We start from the raw sequence: 19,766 nt of genomic DNA on the forward strand, positions 1-19,766 counted from the left end.
AATCCCCCTCCTTGAGTGTGGGGAGATCTCTAACTTGCTTCTGACCAATAGAACAGGGCCAAGGTGAGGAACATTGCTACCTAGTTATGCTATGTTATATGGCAAAAGTGAAAGGGTGTTGCAGATGTAATTAAGGCCCTTACTAGGTTGACTTTTTTTTTTTTTTTTTTTTTTTTTTTTGCTTTTTAGGGCCACACTCACAGCATGTGGAGGTTCCCAGGCTAGGGGTCAAATTGGAGCTACAGCTGCCAGCCTATACCACAGCCACAGCAACATCAGATCCGAGCTGAGTCTGCAACCTAAACCACAGCTCATAGACGTGCTAGATCCTTAACCCACTGAGTAAGGCCAGGGATTGAACCCACAACCTCACAGGTTCCTAGTCAGATTCATTTCTGTTGCACCATGATGGGAACTCCTCAGATGACCTTTTTTTTTTTTTTTTTTTTTTTTTTTTTAATGGCCACATTGTGGCATATGGAAGTTCCTGGGCCAGGGACTGAATCTGAGCCACAGTTGTAGCAACACCAGCTCCTTTAACCCATTATTCTGGGCAGGGAATCGAACTTGCACCTTTGTAGCAACCTGAGCCAGCGCACTAGGTTCGTAATCCACTGTGCCACAGCAGGAACTCCAAAAGCCATCTTTTTTTTTTTTTTTTTTTTTGCTGTGCCATCAGAATATGAAAGTTCTGGGACTGGGGAATCAAACCCGTGCCACAGCTGCTACCCAAGCTACACCAGCAACAATGCCAGATTTAATCCACTGCACCACCAAGAGAACTCTCAGTCGACTTTAAGTTAAATAAAATGGATAATACACTGATGGGCCTGAGAGAACCAAGAGGCTGTCTCTTTTTATTGCTGGCTGTGATGAAGCAAGCTGCCATAACTTCTGCAGTCACACAGAAATATTCTTCCAACAGCCCTAGGGAGCCTAGAAGTGGATCCTTCCCTAAGTGAGCCTCCAGCTGAGAAAGCAGCCCAGCTGATACCTTGGTTTCAGACTTGTGAGACCCTGAGCAGAAAAACCCAGCTAAGCCATGTCTGACTCTTGACCCACAGAAACTGTGGAATAATAGATGCATGCTGCTTTGAACCACTGAGTTGGTAATAATTTATAACACAGCAATAGAAAACATATACATATGCATGTATATATAAAGTAAGGCTTGTGAAAGCATGAAGCAAGTGCCTCAGGAAGTACAGCCCAAACCTCACCTGCACTTCCATGTCAGCTGGCTCCTCTAACAGATGTTGTAGTTGCTGTTTCTCTTGAGATAGCTGTTCTACAAGCTTCTCCTGGGCAGCCAGGCTCTGACTCAGTTCTTCAATTCTTCTGGATCAAAGAAAAAGAAAGAACAATAATTATGGTCATGATATTATTACTAAATTTATATTTCAGCCCATACCAAAGATAACATAGTCCAGTATGGTTTACCTTTTTTTTTTTTTTTTCTTTTTAGGGTCACAGGTGCAGCATATGGAAGTTCCCAGGCTAGGGGTCGAATTGGGGCTGGAGCTGTGGCCCTGCACCACAGCCACAGCAATACCAGATCTGAGCCTCACCCGTGACTTACGCCACAGCTCACAGCAATGCTGGATCCCTAACCCACTGAGCGAGGCCAGGGATTGAACCTGCATCCTCATGGACACTAGTTGGGTTCGTTCTTGCTGAGCCACAATGGGAACTCCCTGGTTTACCTTTCTGAGTCATTAAACTCTTTGATAGTTTTCTTCAGTAAGCCATGCATTTTCTGTCCCAGCCCCTAAAGATACACAGAAATGACTTTTTTGCTTACATCATCACAGGCTCATAGACCTGAAGCCAATCCATGGATCTGTAGACCATAAGCATAAAACTCTTGGAATAAGGGGCCAGAAATTGTGGGGGGGGGGGTCAGTTGTTATTGTTCCATTCAAAAAAAATTATTAGGTAACCATTATGTATACAACTCAATTCTCACTACCAAGTAGTAGGAATACAGAGTTGGAAAAGACACAATCTGCTCTATAGAAACTTAAATTCTTTTGGAGTGTGTGCCAAGAATCTTGGGAATGGGGAGGTACAGCTATATCAACAAATAACACTAGTAGAGTATAATAAATGGTACCATACCAGGGGTGTATACCAAATAGTACACTGAATGTTGCCATGAAGCTAAAGGAAGAAAGATAAAGAAGTAGTCGTTCATTTGACTTGGAGGAGTCTGGGAAAGCTCAGGAGAAGAAAGTTTGAAGACTGGGTTATTCCCCAGGCTCACAGGGAAGAGCTTAAATGAAGGAATGAAGGCATGAGTATACAAGATATATAGGGAAGAGTCACTGAAAGGTAAAAGGGGGAAAGGCTGGTGGGAAGAGACAATGCCTAGAGAAGAGGCTGGAAATTCAGACTAGAATTCAGTTGTCCAAGACTGCATGCTGTGCTGAAATATATATATAAATCATGGGTTCAGGAATTCCCTCTGTGGTACGGCGGGTTAAGGATATGGTGTTGTTTCTGCAGTGGCTCAGGTCACTGCTGAGGCACAGATTCTAGCCCTGGTCTGGCATAGTGGGTTAAGGATCCAGCATTGCCATAGCTGTGGCACATAGGTTGAAGCTGTGGCTCCAATTTGATCCCTGGTCCCCGAGAACTTTCATATGCCACAGATTCAGCCAAAAACAAGACAAAACAAAACCCAAACAAAAAACCCAAACAATTGAAAACCCCCCACGGGTTCAAAATGGACAGTTATTCATCATCTATTATGTGCAAGGCATATCTTGCTAATTCTCTGTAAGTCTTAGAGTACTAGCGACACCTGTCCTCAGTAAATGTGCTGTACTAGATGAAATGTTTCCAATTCTGATTACTGTTCTTGTATAAGTGTATAAGAAGGGGATAGCACCTTGGGAGGAACAGTGTTTGGCAGAAAGGTGAGGGGTACCAGAAAGTCAAGTAGGAATCTCATAGACAAGTGATAAATTCATTTACAGTATGAGGATCAGCTAAGATTAGGGGAGGAGAAAGAATTTTAAAAAGTCTAAAACCATTAGACAAATGCAAGCTGTAACGGTAATTATAATGATAAACTTCCCCATGGTATCTTTGCTAGAACGTCTCTGCTTTTCTCAAGCCTCAAACCTCACTCATCCCTTTAACTCTCAGTCTCTACAGATGGTCTATTCTCCTACTTTACAAATATGTTCAAGACCATCTGATATGAAGTCCATCAATTTATTTGTCAGGTGTGTGTCTGTCCGCCTGCCTGCCTGTCTTTCTTTCTTCCTTTCTTCCTTTCTTTCCAAGCATTTATTGGAATACAGAGATGAGACAGAATCTCAGGGAATCTAGCAGGGAAGATCTGAGAGAAAATACAACACTACGCAGAGAATTGTACAATAATGGATGTATATAAAACAAAAATACAAAGACAATTCTGCTCTCACAAAAGTAATGATTGATGCCTGAATGAGTTTTAAAGAATGAATAGGCGTTCACCAGGAGGGGAAAAGACAGATATTTCCCATATAAGGAAGAGCACGAGCAAAATTCTGGAGACCTGACATAGCACTCTATGCTTCTGGAGACAGTGTGGCCTCAGGGTTTGGATTCCAGCAGTTCCTGGAGCCATGTTACATAACTCTCCAAATGCCAGTTTCTTCATTTTTAAAGTATGATAATTTCTAATTTATAAAGTCTAATAATCCCTATCTCATAGGATGATGAACTTAATGAAAGAATTCCACTTTATGGGAGACTTAACCAAGAATGCAAAATAGTCAGCTCAACTGTATGGTAACATCCAAACCAACCTTAGTCATGGCTATTACTACTAGTCTGGCATCAGTGAGGTGTGAAGAGGTCATGGTAGGGGATGAATCTGGGGGAAATCCGGGCTAACATCCTAACAGGCTTTGATGGCCACACCAAGAAGAATGGATCTTATCCATTAAAAATGTTGCAGAACTTTTTAAATGGCTCTGCAATAACATGATCAGATTTGTGTCTCAAAAAGATCACACTGGTCTTGTGTGTACTCTGTGTGTGTTTTTCACCTATTCCGTTAAATGCCACTTAAGGTTTTTTATACCACTACAGTGTCATGCATCTAAGACTAAATTGTTTGTCAGTTGGATAGTATTGAATTTTCCACTTCAAAATTGCTGACTGATTGAGATGGAATGGCAAGGGAAGGACCAGAAGTACAGAGAATAGTTAGGAAGTTCCTGTAGTAACCGAGACAGTACTGGCCTCAACAACTTGCACTTACCTTTATAAGAACATTCAAGTTCCTTATTATGGCAGCAAAGCCAGCACAGTCAGACCCCCTATTCCCAATACAGCAAACCTCTCACTAGTCTCCCCCAGACTCTCTGGTTATGTAGGACCAATTGTAGGTCTTGAAATATGCCCTTACCTGTGTCTTTCCTCCATGCTACCTCCTCCTGCAGAGAACACTGCCCCACCCCACCCAGTTCATACACCATTTTTCCTAACTCCTATTCATACTTCAAAACTCATCTCAGATTTCACCTCCTCCGGGAAACCTTCAATGGCACCTTGTTCTTTTTTTTTTTTTTTTTTTTTTTCCTTTTTTCTTTTTGGCACTTTGCTCTTTTAGTGTGGAATAGATGACAATCCTACATGTCCCAGAGTGTCCCATGTTACTTCTACTAGAGAACTTATTAAAATTGTGTAACATGAACCTTGATAAGAGGAACTGAGTCTTTCATCTCTGTAACCTTCGAGCTTAGCTCAGTGTCTGGCATGTAGCAGGTGCTCAATAAATGTCAATAAGTGAATCACGTCTCCTGTTTGCCACCGTTTGACCATGGTTCTACTTACTCTACTATAGTTTCCTGACTGCCAATAAGTCAGTTCTGTTAGTGGATACCATTAAAGACACAACCCTAGAAATTCTCTGCTAGTGGGAGCCATAAGTCTTGGAAATGGGGAAGGTCCACCATAAGTCCTTAAAAGGGATCAGTGCAGCTGCAATATTCTCTCACAGCTAGAGCTCCAAAGAACTTACTTGTCCCTCTGCGCCAGGGCCTCAGTGTACTGGTTGGGCCTGACCAGGTCTCCTGGCACATCTTCTCTGTCCTTGGTGACTCCCTTCAGTTTCTCTGAGAGCTCCAGGTTACACTCTTTCTCTGCTTCCACCAGAGCCGCCATCCGGGCGGCTTCATTTTTTGCTAGCCTGGATTCCTGCAAAAAGAATGAACACTATAAGGCCGCAAAGTCTCCCCTAGATGAGGAGTCCATAAGAGTTTAAGAAGGAAAGTGGGGAGGGAAAAGATGAATGCTAGGGGGCAGAGCAGTAGGGAAATCGGTAAAAGAGGACCCCTAGCCATGGAACTGTGGAACCCCTACTCACCTCCTGCAGAAGCTGGATCTTATTCTCCAGGAGCTCGTAAACATGCTCCGTCTCCTGCTGTCTCTCCTCAAACTGGCGCCGGAGCTCAGCTTCATTATGGCTGTTGAGATTCTCCACATCAGCGCTAAAACCACAGAGCATTAGCCGGTCAGAGGCAGTCATGTAATTTTCTTTTTTAATCTTTTCTGGGGCCGCACCCGCGGCACGTGGAATTTCCCAGGCTAGGGGTCCAATCAGAGCTGTAGCTGCCTGCCTACCCCACAGCCACAGCAATGCTGGATTTGAGCCGTGTCTGCTGTATTAGCTAGTCAGAGGCAGTCATACAATTTTTATCTTTTCTGGGGCCATATCCACGGCATATGGAGGTTCCCAGGCTAGGGGTCCAATCAGAGCTGTAGCTGCCGGCCTACACCACAGCTCACAGCAATGCTGGATCCTTAACCCACTGAGCGAGGCCAGGGATCGAACCCACAACTTCATGGTTCCTAGTCAGATTCGTTAACCACTGAGCCATGACGGGAACTCCCAGTCATATAATTTCACAAGTGGACCCATTAAGGTTGTTTCAGTGATTCAGAGACACATTGATGAGAAGAAAAATGAAGGATTTTTTTTTTCCCTCTCCAATTATTTGGGGAACTGCTCTTTTCAACTTTGCAGGTAATCCTTTTAGGAACTCTGATTTTTGTTGCTTGTCAATCAGAAGATACTGCCTCCCTAAGGACTTCATTACCTACAGCTTCAAGAGGAGAATCTTTCATTGGAAAGGGAGATGGTCATCAAATTATTTAGAACTCAGCACCCATGTTCATTACCATCTGTCCCTGGACTCTTCCTTTCAGACTTCTCTCCCAGAGGGCCTTGCTAGTTTCCCCGCCTTTCATTTGAATTTAGTGTTCCTTCCATTTAGACTGCTAGAAAGGAGTATCCATTTGGACAGCCACAGAAAACCTCCTCTCCTGTATAGCCAGTAACCCACAGACCATCCTGAATCTAGGCTACCAACCCAGAGTTCTATCCAGTCTTCCCACGGTCCCATGCAGAAAGCAGATATTTAATATGTGAAAGCTCAGTGTTCTGGCCCAGCTTTGCTTCTCTGATGTCCCTAGGAATGAATATTCAAGCACTAGCATGAAGTGGGTAAGGTATCATCAGCTTATTTTTAGCTAACAACAGCTGCCCTTGGATATCTGAGGATTAGAAATTTGGGAGCAGTATCAGGTGCTGAATGATCTTAATTCCGGTTTGGTTTTAGTCCTGTTTTAAGCCATTTGTTGAGAACCATGGACTATCTTCTTGTTCTTAGGACAGAGAATAATACTTAACCTTTGTAGGCTCATGTAAATCAAAACTGCTCTATCCAAGCCCATATTTGGCCTAGGGGTTTGTATCCATAGTGACCAAGCGGAGCTTCCCTAAGGATTATAGGATTCCTTGATAGTGGACACTACTCAGCACTGTCCCAGAGAGTATACTTATCTTGAGTTCCCATGTCATTATATGGCCTTTGGGGTGGGGGTGGGGAGGTAGAAAGATCTTGGTGGTATAAGGAGCAAGTCAAGAGAATAACCTAAGACCCCCTAAATAGGCAGACCTCCAGAATGATCAACTTTTACTTTGACTCCATATTCTTTATAAATGCAATAGACAACAGCTAATTACAATATATTGAGATTGAAAGTTATACATTTTCTGCGTAACTAGGTTAGCCAGGAATGCCTGATTTAATAGGCAACAGCTGTTGTGAAGTTAGAACCTTGAACTTGATGCTATGTGATGTGGCTCCGCTATTCATTTGACAAGGGTTTAAAACTCTGTATCTTAGTTTTCTCAATTCTAAAAATAGGATAATGCCACCTAATTCAAAGCCAAAATAACATGATTTCTTTTAAAAAGCACTATACAAATCTCAAAATTTGTAACTCAGTTATTATTATTTGTCTTCCTAAAATCTACTGGCTCACTTAATCTCTTAGTAAGTATTGAGTAATACCAGCACACTGTGTATATAGTTGAATCTGGTTTGAGTATTCTCATTTTGCTGGACTATCATTGTAAGTATCAAGAAATACAGTAGAGAGAGAAGGAATGCCAGATCAAATTGAATGTATCCTGATTCTAGGATGTAATCTGAAAATTATTTTTAATAACAACTTCAATAGTACTTATCATTTAAAACAAGTTTTTTTAAATTATAAAAACTATAAATTACAAAAGTAAGCATCCTAACAATACAAAAGCATATAAAGAAAAAAAATCAGGTCTTCTCCCCATCACAAACTCCAATTTCACTCCCTTGATACAGGCATGTTAAAGAGTGTATGTAGCCTGCAGGTTTTTTTTTTTTCCTATGCACATTCAAGCAAACACATGTACACATAGCCAGTTTGTCTTTACCTAAAGAGGTTTATGCTCTAAACATCATTCAGCACTTCTTCCCGTTACTAAGTCTATCAAGGACTTGCCACCAGGATAACAGCATAGAGATAGTTCATTCTTTTTAATGACTGCACAGTATTCCACAGTACATGTATATCAAACTGTCTTCACCCACTGCCCTATGAGAGAATTGTTTCTAGTTTTTTGCTGTTACAAATAATGATGCAGTGGATATCTTTACACATTTATCATTTCATACTCAGGCTTTTATTTATGAGGAAAAGATTCCTTCTAGGAATTATCTGATCAAAGGAAATGCTCATTTTTTACTTTGATAGGTAGCACCACATTCCAAAAATGTCACCACAACTCACACTCTCACTCAGTGAATACTATGAACAATATATGAGTGCCTATTTTTCCCCAACCTATGTCAGCCCTTGATGTTATTAGTAGATTATTGAATGGGAACTTCATAACCTTAGGACTAATGAAGTTGCTAATCTAAATCAATGTCTCCCAGACTAAGTATCAGACAGAGAGCCCAAGGGAAAGAAAGCACATTGTTTCACTTCCTGAATTGGACTTAATATTCAAATGTCAGAGTTAAGGTTAAGGAATTTGGTTCTAAATCTATGGCTCTCCAATGAGGTCCTGCTGTATAGCACAGGGAACCATATCTAATCACTTGTGATGGAACATGATGGAGGATAATATGAGAAAAAAGAATGTATGTATGTGTGTGTGTGTGTGTGTGTAAGTAACTGGGTCACTTTCCTGTACAGTAGAAAACTGACAGAACACTGTAAACTAACTATAATGGAAAAAAAATCATTAAAATAAAAAAAGACTGTATATATATATGTACGACTGGGTCACTCTGCTGTACAGCAGAAATTGATAGAACACTGTACATCAACAGAAAAAAAATCTTGATAAATAAACAAATAAATATTGCTATCAGGTAATGAGCCTAACTCTGGACAGGACCAAGAGTTCAACTAGTTCAAACTGCAACTCACCATGTTTTATCCAGATGCTGTTTCTTGCCCTGGAGTTCTCGTTTCAGGCTCTCTACTTCAACCTTCAGCTCGATGTTCTGAAAAGCACACAGACATTAATCATTCTTAACTCCATCCTGGAACCAGGTTCTTACTTGAATCTTGCCTTAGTTCACAGATTCTCAGCTCAGCTCAGCCCTCTTCATGGACCTTCAGATAAACAGGGAGTCAAATGGATCGGTAACCCAGTCAGAGATGGATGAACTGTGCAGCTTCAGAATTTTCCTGGAGCTGCCTATCTATCCCCCGAACCCATTTATCACCACTTTGGATGGTGAACACTGCCCAAGCCTGTTCAGTCTCTAAACACTAGAAGACAAAATGCATATGAAAATAATTTTTTCTTAATAATATAGGTCTTTCCCTGAAAACCAAATTGTTGTATATAGACCTGTATTTTAAACATACTTAGAGACCTAATCACTTAAAAAAATTGTGCTGTGAACATTTTTTAAAAAAACAGGCTGCCATTATCATCGAACTGGACTTTCAAAAATTGGGTTTGCTTAAGACGAAAGGGTGACTCTGATGGGTGAATCTATGAAGGGAACAATTTTTAAAATTTTTATTATTATTATTACTATTATTTTTGCTTTTGAGGGCTGCACCCATGGCATGGAAGTTCCTTGGCTAGGGGTCGAATTGGAGCCATAGCAACATGGGATCCCAGCTTCGTCTGTGACCTACACCTCAGCTCATGGCAACACCGGATAGCGGACCCACTGAGAAAGACGGGGGATGGAACCCGCATCCTCATGGATACTAGTTGGACTTGTAAACCACTGCGCCACAATGGAAACTCCCTGGGAACAATTAGTTTTTATTGAGGTGAAACAGCAACAAGATTTTGGCAAACAGGAAAAGGAAATAAAAACACCCCAAATGAAGTATGAACAAAAATTTGGTGAGATGTGCATTAAGTACCTGGTGAAGGTGAAGTAGCCTGGTGTGTGACGAGGAGTGAGAAATCATTATAGAAAGTTTACAACTAGTTTGTGAAAGTCATGTTAAGAGGTGAATGGTAATTGGTAGAGAACAGGAACTCATTAGGGAGCTTTAGGCAAAATATTTTCATAATCAGGTATGTGCTGAGGAAGGAACTTTAGGTCTGTGAAGATGGATGAGTTAGGAGGCAAGTGACCAGAACAGGGATAGGGATGGTGTGAGGCCAAAAAGGTACAAGGACAAAGACTCAAAAGACATTTCAGTGGTAGAATCCACAGGGCTTCCTTGTTTGTGGGAGATTCAGATTACACTACAGGGAAAAGCAAAAACAATGCTGAGATTTCTAACATGTGGGAGGGTACGCATCCTATTAACTAAAATAGGGAACAGAAAAAGCAGAGCAGGTTTGCAGGGGAACCTAAGGAGGCATCTATAAATACTGGTTCAGGGATTTACTTTGTTGGAGCTTAGAGCTGAGTGCACAGAGATTTCGGTCCCTGTCCTGATGGAGTTCATTACATAATATGAAGCAGGAAGAATTTTATGAATACTATGTTATGGACTTCATCACATGAGCCTCAGTTTTCTCACAGGTATAATGTGGTTGCTTTATTTTTTAATGATGATAATAATGTCTATTCCACAGGGGACTTTGTGCAGGTTAAATGAGATAATGTACGTAATACACCAAGAACACCTGGAACACTGCTTTGCACACAGCTGCTTAGCAACCTGCAACCACTTCTCCTTCATTCTCAGGCTAACTAGTGCCCTTCAGAGACCTCAGCCCCACCAGGGAAAAATCTTTAGATTTAAAAGGAGAAAAAAATGGAGGATTTACACTATTCAGGCTCTATCAGTTCTAAATAAGAAAATGAAGTCAATATTTGAATTAATTAGTAAAAGAGTCACAGATTTGAAGACTTTAGCATTTATCTATTTATCTGTTTTAAAGATAAGAAAATTTAAATTCAGATGGATTCCTCTAAAATAAAAGCAATAACTGAATCCAGCATTCCACTTTTGCTCCAGCATTTCAGCCAGAGACCTGCTCAGGAAACACTGCCATTTTTTGCCTGATTTAGTAAAATGTGGTGAATTATAAAATTAGGGAATGTGTTACATTTTTTTAACTCTTGAAAGAATACCGTGGAGGAAGTATAGAGGTTGAGAGCATAGACCCTGAAGGTGAAGAGAGGGCTTGTCACCTGTCCTCTCTAAATGCCTTGACCTCCTCATCTAGCAAGGGAGGATCATAATGGTACTTATAAGGATGTTAAAAGACTAAATGAAATGATGCACAAAATGTATGCTGCACAGTTCCGGGTAAGCAGTAAGTATTTAAAAATTGTTCAGATGCTGGAGAGGGCGTAGAGAAAAGGAAACCCTCCTACCTTGCTGATGGGAATTGAAATTGCTGCAGCCACTATCGAGAACAGTACGGCGGTTCCACAAAAAACTAAAAATAGAGCTAACATATGATCCAGAAATCCTACTCCTGGGAATATACCCGGAAAAGACAGACACTCTAATTAGAAAAGATACATGCACCCCAGCACTATTTACAATAGCCAAGATATGGAAACAACCTAAGTGTCCATTGACAGATGAATGGATAAAAAAGATGAAATGTATATCTATACATATAATGGAATATTACTTAGTGATTAAAAAAGGATGAAATAGTGCCATTTGCAGCAACATGGATGGACCTAGAGATTATCATACTGAGTGAAGTAATTCAAAGACAGTTATTATATGGTATCACTTACGTGGAATTTGAAAAAAAAATACAAATGAACTTACCTACAAAAAGAAAAACAGACTTACAGACATAGAAAACAAACTTATGGTTACTTAAGTGGAAGGGGAGGATAAATTAGGAGTATGTGATTAACAGATACACACCACTCTATAGAAAATAGATAAGCAAAAAGGATTTACTGTATAGCACAGAGGACTATATTTAATATCTTGTAATAACCTATAGTAGAAAGGAATCTGAAAAAATGCATATATACATACTTTTTAGACACAAATATATGTAAGTATATATGTCTGAATCACTTTGCTGTACACATAAAACAATATTGTAAATCAACTATAGTTCAATTTTTTTAAAAAAAGTATTCACTATTATTACTTAAAAAAACACAACAATTTACATTCTCTGATTAGGATAGCTGACATTCTCAGCCTTAATCACCTATTAAACTAATAATAGCCATAGAAAGGAAAGAAAATTATTATACCAAAGGTGGAGTATCCTAGACACCTGCACATATGTGCCCAACCTGAGCATCCTTACGTTAGCTTTATCCTGAGATAAATAAAAAAGAGAAATTAAAAGGGAGGAAAGAAAAAAAAAGAATATCTCTAGCATTCTGCTTATTCCATCAAACAGACAATACAGTTTACAGAGTCTGAGACAGAACTGCCAAAACAGTTTCATTCCAACAGATTAGGTCTTAAATCTTTTAATCCATTGTTCAGATGGATCAAGGTAATTTCATGGGTGCTACAAAATCTACCAGGTGGAAATGCAAGGACATTCCAATTTACAGCATTAAATTCTAAACCTCTGCAACCTCCTTCTACACAAAAACCACTGCATAATTAATTACATTTCTCCATTCTTCATTAGTAAATATTCATATGTAAATTGTTAAATTCCAAGTATAGCTGACAGGGATCGGAAATTAATTGCATTTTCTTATCACCAAATCTTCTCAGCTCTTTGTCAAGTTATCTAAGGAAATGTATGTCCTCAAGAAAGGGTGGCTGGGGAGGAGAAGGCCTCTTTTTCTTTGTCCCCAGAGGAGTATTAACCCACCTAACTCAAGGAAAAATCTCAATGATGAAGGTGAAATTAAATGATAAGAAATAGATAAGCTTTCATTAACACCTAGAGCTAGAGGACTTGGCTAACCACAAGTTTACAGATTGACTGTGTTTAATCAGATTTTCTCCTTGTTGGTAGCTTGTTTTGTTTCATGAAACATCACTTGACCAGAATCTTAACACCAATTCACACTGAACACAGGATTCTCCTGAACTGATTTCCACTTTTGTGTTTACTGTGGTTCAATATAGAATTAGGTTAAAAGTGTGAACTGGAGATTGGCATTTACCCGCTGCCTCTACAAGGACTGAATTGTGAGCCGCTGCAGCTGACCTTCAACACCCCCTGAAAGGAGCTCAGGGTGGAGATCAGGAGGGAGGTTCTCTGGGCTCTAAGAAAACTGGCAGAACAGGTCTTCAGAGAGTTAGATATTTTCAGGAGATTTTATGAGCCCAATTCTTGCATCTCCTCATATCTAGAAAAGCACTAAAATCCTTCATGGTGACATCTGCTCCTTATGACTAGGACTAACCTTCTAGAGACTAGCAGCAACCTTCTGCAAAATGTGTGTTTGGTTGCATGTACCTTCGCCTTCACCAAAATCACTTATATTCTGATCTTCCCCCCTACTTCTTTGGAGAGTTTTTCAGAGCTACCTACAATGCTACCTCCTGGGCTACAGTCCTCATTTTGCCCTAAGTAATGATTAACTCTCATCTTTTAGGTTGCGCATGTTTTTTTTTTAAGTCGACCAAAGAAACTAGTAACCAACTACCTGCTTCCTTTCCAAGGATTCAATTTTTTAAGACCCTTTCTTTTTACTTGACATGCTATCTATACCTTTTTTAATTCCAGCTTTGTTGAGATATCATTTACATACTGCACAGTGTAAGTGTAAAGCATACGGCATAATGACTTATAAACATCATGAAGTAAGTTTAGTGAAGATCCATCATCTCATATGAATACAAAATTAAAGAAACAGGATTTTTTTTTTCAGGGCTATACCCACAGCATATGGAAGTTTCCAGGCTAGAGGTCAAATCGGAGTTGCAGCTGCCACCTTACACCACAGCCACAGCAATGTAGGATCCGAGCCATGTCTGTAGCCTACACCACAGGTCATGGCAACACCAAATCCTTAACCCACTGAGGGATCTAATCCGCCTCCTCATGGATACTAGTCAGGTTCGTTACTGCTGAGCCACAATGTGAACTCCCAATTGTAACTTTATAAATTGATCCACTGTTCATATAATCTACAATGTGGCTATCCTTTTTAAAAACAGAAATTTTCAAAAATTTTGTCCTACTAGAAGCTGTGACACAGCGAATCCTAAAAAACCTTTTTTAAAAATCAAAAGAGGAGTTCTCCAGGTGGCCTAGCAGGGATAAATATCCTGATTTGTCACTGCTGTGGCTTGAGCTGGCGCAGGTTCCATCCCTGGCCTGGGAATTTCTGAATGCCTTGAGCTAGGTGCCAAAACAAACCCAATCAAAAACAAACAAAAACCAACTCCCACCCAAGAACAAAAATAAACAAAAAGACAACCCCTGTCCCCAAGTCTCAGAATAGACCCCACCCTCACCATACCTTGAGGGCTTCTCTCCCAGAACCTGAGGCGGAGGCGGGGGGGGGGGGGAATGCCAGCTGTCCTGAAACTGTGCCCTGTCCTCATAGCACCTGGTCCAACTGCCATGGGACTCAAAGGAAGACCTGGGGGTCCTGCTATGGAAAGGACCCCACGTAGTCTGAGGCTTGGGTAGTGCTTCCCAGAGCCTTCCCAACTCTTCCTGAGAGCAGCTCCTCCACCAGGCCCCAGGGGTGGACACCCTGCTCCCACTGTGGCCCTCACCTCACCAGTCACATTGCTGAATGAAGGTATCAATGCCCAGAAAGGACAATTTGCCCCAAGTCACACAGCTAACAGTGATGGTGACAAGCATAAAGCTTTAGATCTTCCTGACTCCAAACTCCACACTCTTTCATTTACTGAAGCCTCCTAAAGACCAAGGTGTAGCCCAGGAGAAGGAAGCTGTCCAGAGAAACCTAGACCAGGAAGAGTATTAGGTAAGTGGTGACATCCACATTATGGCACTAAAGCTTTCTCAAAAGAAGAGGGTCTGCCTCTGGCTGGGTATATCAGGAGTGCGTGCCCCAACTGGTCTCCTGGTACCTGGTCCCACGGCTCAACTCCAGATCACCCAGCATCCAGTGCCATGTAGAAGAGCCCCAAAGCCTCTAGAGATTCACACAAAGTGCGAGGAGATCCCCTCTGTGACTCAGGTCAGCAGCCTCTCCCCACTGCCCAACCAGAAAGGAGACTCCAGTTGATTTAAGACTCTTCTCTTTGAGGAGATCTGGATGTAGAGCTCATTGCTCCTGCCTGCTCACCTCAGGGCCACTTTCTACCCAGCTGATTAGAATCTGGTCCCACATCCAAAAGTCTGAACTAAAATATACTCAGATTTTTTTGTGAAGAGTCAATTAGCTTCAGACTAAAGCTGTCTGCTGGTTCTCCAGTTCTGATACCTTAACCAGATGAAATTATAAAAAACTGCTTAGGAGTTCCCACTGTGGCTCAGTGGTAACAAACCCGATTAGAATCCATGAGGACATAGGCTCAATCCCTGGCTTTGCTCAATGCATTAAGGATCTGGCTTTGCTGTGAGCTGCAACGTAGGTTGCAGACACAGCTCGGATCCCACATTGCTGTGGCTGTGGCTAGGCCAGCAGCTACAGCTCCAGTTTGACCCCTTGCCTGGGAACTTCCATATGCCACACCTGTAGCCCTAAAAAGCCAATTAATCAATCAATAAAATAAACAACTGCTTATTATGGCAACAGTAAAAACAACAAAAATCAAAAGAGAAATGGTTTTGCTTGACCAATTAAAAAAAAAAACTTACTGTAAAATGTATCAATCCTTTCATCATTAGAGTAGAAGCATTATTACCCATTATATTAACGAGGTCAACAGTTTGCACAATGTTAGTGTCCTACTAACATTCCACAAGACACCTGGAGTGGGAGATGAAGAAGTTTAAATTGAAAAAGCATGGTCACAGCCAGGGAGCATTAAAGGCCCTGCTCTGACCCCTGCAGGGCTCTCTCCTCCACACTTATGCTCTTAGCGTAGAAAGCGACTTAACAGGTCTTGTGGGAAATAATAAAGACTTTAACATATATTTCTTTTTTTAAACTTTATTGAAATATAGTTGATTTACAACTATATTTGCGGAAATTACAACATTGTGTTAATTTCTGCTATTCAGAAAAGTGATTCAGTTACACATACATATACATATTCTTTTTCAAATTCTTTCCCACTATGGTTTGTCACAGGATATTGATGACAGTTCCCTGCGCTATAAAGTAGAACCCTGTTTATCCAATCTACATGTAACAGTTTGCCTCCACTAATCCCAGACTCCGGCCCCATCCCTCCTCTATGCTCCCTTCTCCCTTGGCAACCACAAGTCTGTTCTCTATGTTTGTGAATCTAAAATGTATTTCTTATGCTCAGTATGCTTGCAGTCTTGTTGAGAAGAGTAAAATTCCAAGGAATGGATTTAAAATGCTAAAGGTGATCACTGATGAGGAAGTTCAGATACACCCTAATCCGTGGAAGGTTTAATATGTAAGACATACAAGGGTAGAAAAAGACCTCGCAGATGAGGAAATGTGTTATTAAGACAGAAATTTCCATACAATCCAAATGTACAATTGCTGTTTAGCTCACTTATTTTAAGCATAAATATATATTTTTAAATTTTTCTTTCTTCCTTTCCCTTTTTTTTTTGGTCTTTTGTCTTTTTAGGGGCTGCTCCCACAGCATATGGAGGTTCCCAGGCTAGGGGTCGAATGGGAGCTGTAGCCACCAGCCTACACCACAGCCACAGCAACGCAGGATCTGAGCAAGCATAAATATTTAATATAGCAAAACTGTAGAATGGCTTTTAAAATTTCATCCATGGATTGATAAATAAACAAAATGTGGTATATCCAAACAGTGGAATGTTATTTGGCCATAAAAAGTAATGCTATATATTACATCATGAATGAATCTTGAAAACATTATGCCAAATTAAAGCAGTCACAAAACCCACAAAATTGTGTGATTCTATTTTTACAAAATGTCTAGAAGTGGAAAATCCACAGAGAAATAGACTGGACTGCTGGTTGACTAGGGCTAAGGGGGGGATAGGGAATTGGCAGTGGTAGATACAGGTTGGGGGTAACTTTTTGGAGTGATAAAAATGTTCTCAAATTCATTGCTATGATATTTTCACAACTCTGGATATTCTAGAAACACTGATGTGTACATTAAATTGTATATTTTAAATGAGTGAGTTGTTTTGGTATGTGAATTTTATTTCAATTGTTATAAAAAATGTTTCAACAAGCCCGAAGAGGAGTTTCAGTCGTGGCTCAGTGGAAATGAATCTGACTATCATCCATGAGGATGCAGATCTGATCCCTGGCCTCACTCAGTGGGTTAAATATCTGGCATTGCTGTGAACTGTGGTATAGGTCACAGCTGCGGCTTGGATCCCCAGTTGCTGTGGCTGTGGGATAGGCTGGCAGCTGTAGTCTGATTCGACCTCTAGCCTGAGAACTTATATATGCCACAGGTGTGGCCCTAGAAAGAAAAAGAAAAAAAAAAAAAAAGAAGAAATGGCTTTTAGTGAAAGAGATAAAGTAGGGCTTCGCAAGTGGCATGGTGTTTAATGAAGCTGAAGGGAGAACAAGGACCTGGCACATGGAAAGCCCGGGAATAGTGTGGAAAATCCAGTTAGGCTGGTGGAGTGTGATGGGAGATACAGCTGGATCAATAAGGTGAGGTCAAATTTGAGTTGACTCCATTCTCAAGCTGAGCTGTGTAAAATTTAATTGCTAGGCAATTAAAAACCATTAAAAGCTTTTTGATGGAAAAGAGTAAAATAATGTGAGATGTGCTTTAGGAAAAACTTAAATGGTGGAGACACTGAGGTTGGCAAGATGAGTTTTGAGACTCTTTACTCTGATCCTAATGAGAAGGAAGGAGTACCTTACCGGGTGGTAACCATGGGGGCTGGAGGTGGGGGGCAAGATTGGCAAGACATATTGAGATAGCCAGTGCTGATCTTTGTTAGAGATGCTTGAAGGCAGTGTATAGTTTTGCTCTTCAGTTCAGATATAATAATGATGTGCCTGTGTGCTAGACACTGTCCTCACTGTATGTGTGATGTGCAATATGTAATAATTCTTATCACTTAATTATACCACCATAAATTCCTAGGGCTTGGTTTTTTTTTAGGGCCACACTCATGGCATATGGAGGTTCCCAGGCTATGGGGCCAACTGGAGCTCAGCTAGTCGGTTTGTAACCTGCTGAGCCACAAAGGAAACTCCTAAAAGCCATTTGTTATGTCTCTGACTTTTCATAATATTCTTTTTGTATTTCAATGTTGATGCACCATATCATGTTTTGTCTATCAGTCTTTTTACTCTTTTTAATTAGACCTCCTTGGAACAAAGAAAAATGTGGGTATAGTGGAACTGGCCAGGTATGCTGGTTGTCAGCTTACGCCTTTCAGCCTTATGATGCTGGGACATGGGTTTCAGGACAGCAAACCTAGAAAGGCAAAAATCCCTTTCTGCCACTTACTAGCTGGCTGACTTTTTTTTTTTTATGTTACTTAGCCTCTTAGAACCTAATTTCCTCATCAGTAAAATAGGGTTAGAAATTACCTTGAGGGTTGTAGTGAGGGTAAATGAAAAATTTAAGTACCCTGATTCAAATACCTAGCAGCTGTGACTAACCTGAGGCCCTCAGTGTTTTGCACCTGTAGGTGTGGTAAATGCACTGAATCAGGAACAGACAGGTAAATGCAGCAGTGGAATGACTGTGTGTTTGTTGAAGAAAAAGGGGATTGGCTGACTAGTATCCATGAGGATGCAGGTTCAATTCCTGTCCTTGCTCAATGGATTAAGAATCTGGCATTGCCGTGAGCTGTGGTGTAGGTCACAGACATGGCTCAGAACCCACATTGTCATGGCTGTGGTGTAGGCTGGCAGCTACAGCTTCAATTTGATCCCTAGCCCAGAACCTCCAGGTGCCGAGGGTGCGCACCCCCCCCCCCAAAAAAAAGGCAAAAAAAGGGCAGGGGGTGGGATTGGATAATCATGTGTAATTTTACCACAAAAAACTTTCTATTTGAAGCTTTTAGAAGACCTTCTCTGTTTTAAAGTGCAATATTTCCTCAGAGGTATATTACTAACCCATTGAAAATAAGTTGTTAAACTAAGGCATGAAAAGGAAAAATAACTTGCCCCAGGGCAACTCAAGTCCCCAGCCGACTTCCCCCGAATGCAGCTTAGATTTCCGGCCTCCTCTTCTGCCTCTCACCCTCTCCCACAAAAAGGCCAAATATTCTACTCCTGTGCTTAGTGTACTCTGGGAGGTACTAGTTAAGATCTCCAGAACTTAAAATGGTCATTTTAGAGAGAAAGGTGAGCATGGACCAAGCATTAAATAGTATTAAGAAATTATTTTTAAGTTTTTGGGGTACAATAAAAGCATTTCGGTTATGGTTAAAAACAAAGCCTCTCTTGGCTAAGGGCACATTCTAATCTCTTTCCAGATATAGTTCTGTGATGTCCGAGACCTGCTCTAAGGAGTGGGGAGGACAGAAACAGGTACATGGTCCCAGTACTCGGGGACAGGTACATAGGTTCTCCTTTTCTTCTTTTGAAAATTCTCATAATGAAAAGTTAAAAGGTGGAATTTTCATCATGAAAAGGTAGATGTCCATACTCTGTTTTTATTTTTTCATTTTCCCCTCTGGAATTTCCCAAACTATGGTCATAGATAGCAATGATGGTCTGGTGCCCTATAGCTGCTTCTTTCAGCCAATGGACTTACATAAAAAAGCAGTGCTGAGCCTATCTCCTAACACTGAGGGATAAGAAAATAAACCTGTCCTGTAAACCTGGGGGACTCAGAATACAACTGGGGTCACAGGGAAGAAATAAAATTAGCAGAGAATTCTTTCAGAGAGGAATCAGCAAGCTCTCTCTCTCTCTCTCTTTTTTTTTTTTTTTTTTTTTTGGTCCTTTTAGGGCCCCACCTTCAGCATGTGGAAGTTCCCAGGCTGGGGTCAAATCTGAGCTGTAGTTGCTGGCCTACGCCAC

General features: G+C 40.8%; 1 protein-coding gene across 28 annotated transcripts in view; it reads right to left on the reverse strand.

Moving 5' to 3' along the window:
• LOC100624559 (myomegalin) overlaps positions 1–19,766 on the reverse strand; it is a 216,415-nt gene that overhangs the window by 103,191 nt on the left and 93,458 nt on the right. For 26 of the 28 annotated variants that reach the window (XR_002343709.1, XR_002343708.1, XR_002343706.1 and 23 more), the window contains 4 exons: positions 8,764–8,840; positions 5,363–5,486; positions 5,018–5,193; positions 1,221–1,338 (listed from right to left, as the gene is read on the reverse strand). Coding sequence is in view for 25 of the 28 variants with exons in the window: in XM_021090661.1 (XP_020946320.1) it covers positions 1,221–1,338; positions 5,018–5,193; positions 5,363–5,486; positions 8,764–8,840 (495 nt within the window). In the remaining 3 variants the exon portion in view is untranslated. The remainder of the gene's footprint in view (positions 1–1,220; positions 1,339–5,017; positions 5,194–5,362; positions 5,487–8,763; positions 8,841–19,766) is intronic. The other 2 variants (XM_021090682.1, XM_021090651.1) reach the window with 1 other exon arrangement.

The sequence above is a fragment of the Sus scrofa genome, chromosome 4 (assembly GCF_000003025.6).
Source record: "Sus scrofa isolate TJ Tabasco breed Duroc chromosome 4, Sscrofa11.1, whole genome shotgun sequence".
NCBI lineage: Eukaryota > Metazoa > Chordata > Mammalia > Artiodactyla > Suidae > Sus > Sus scrofa.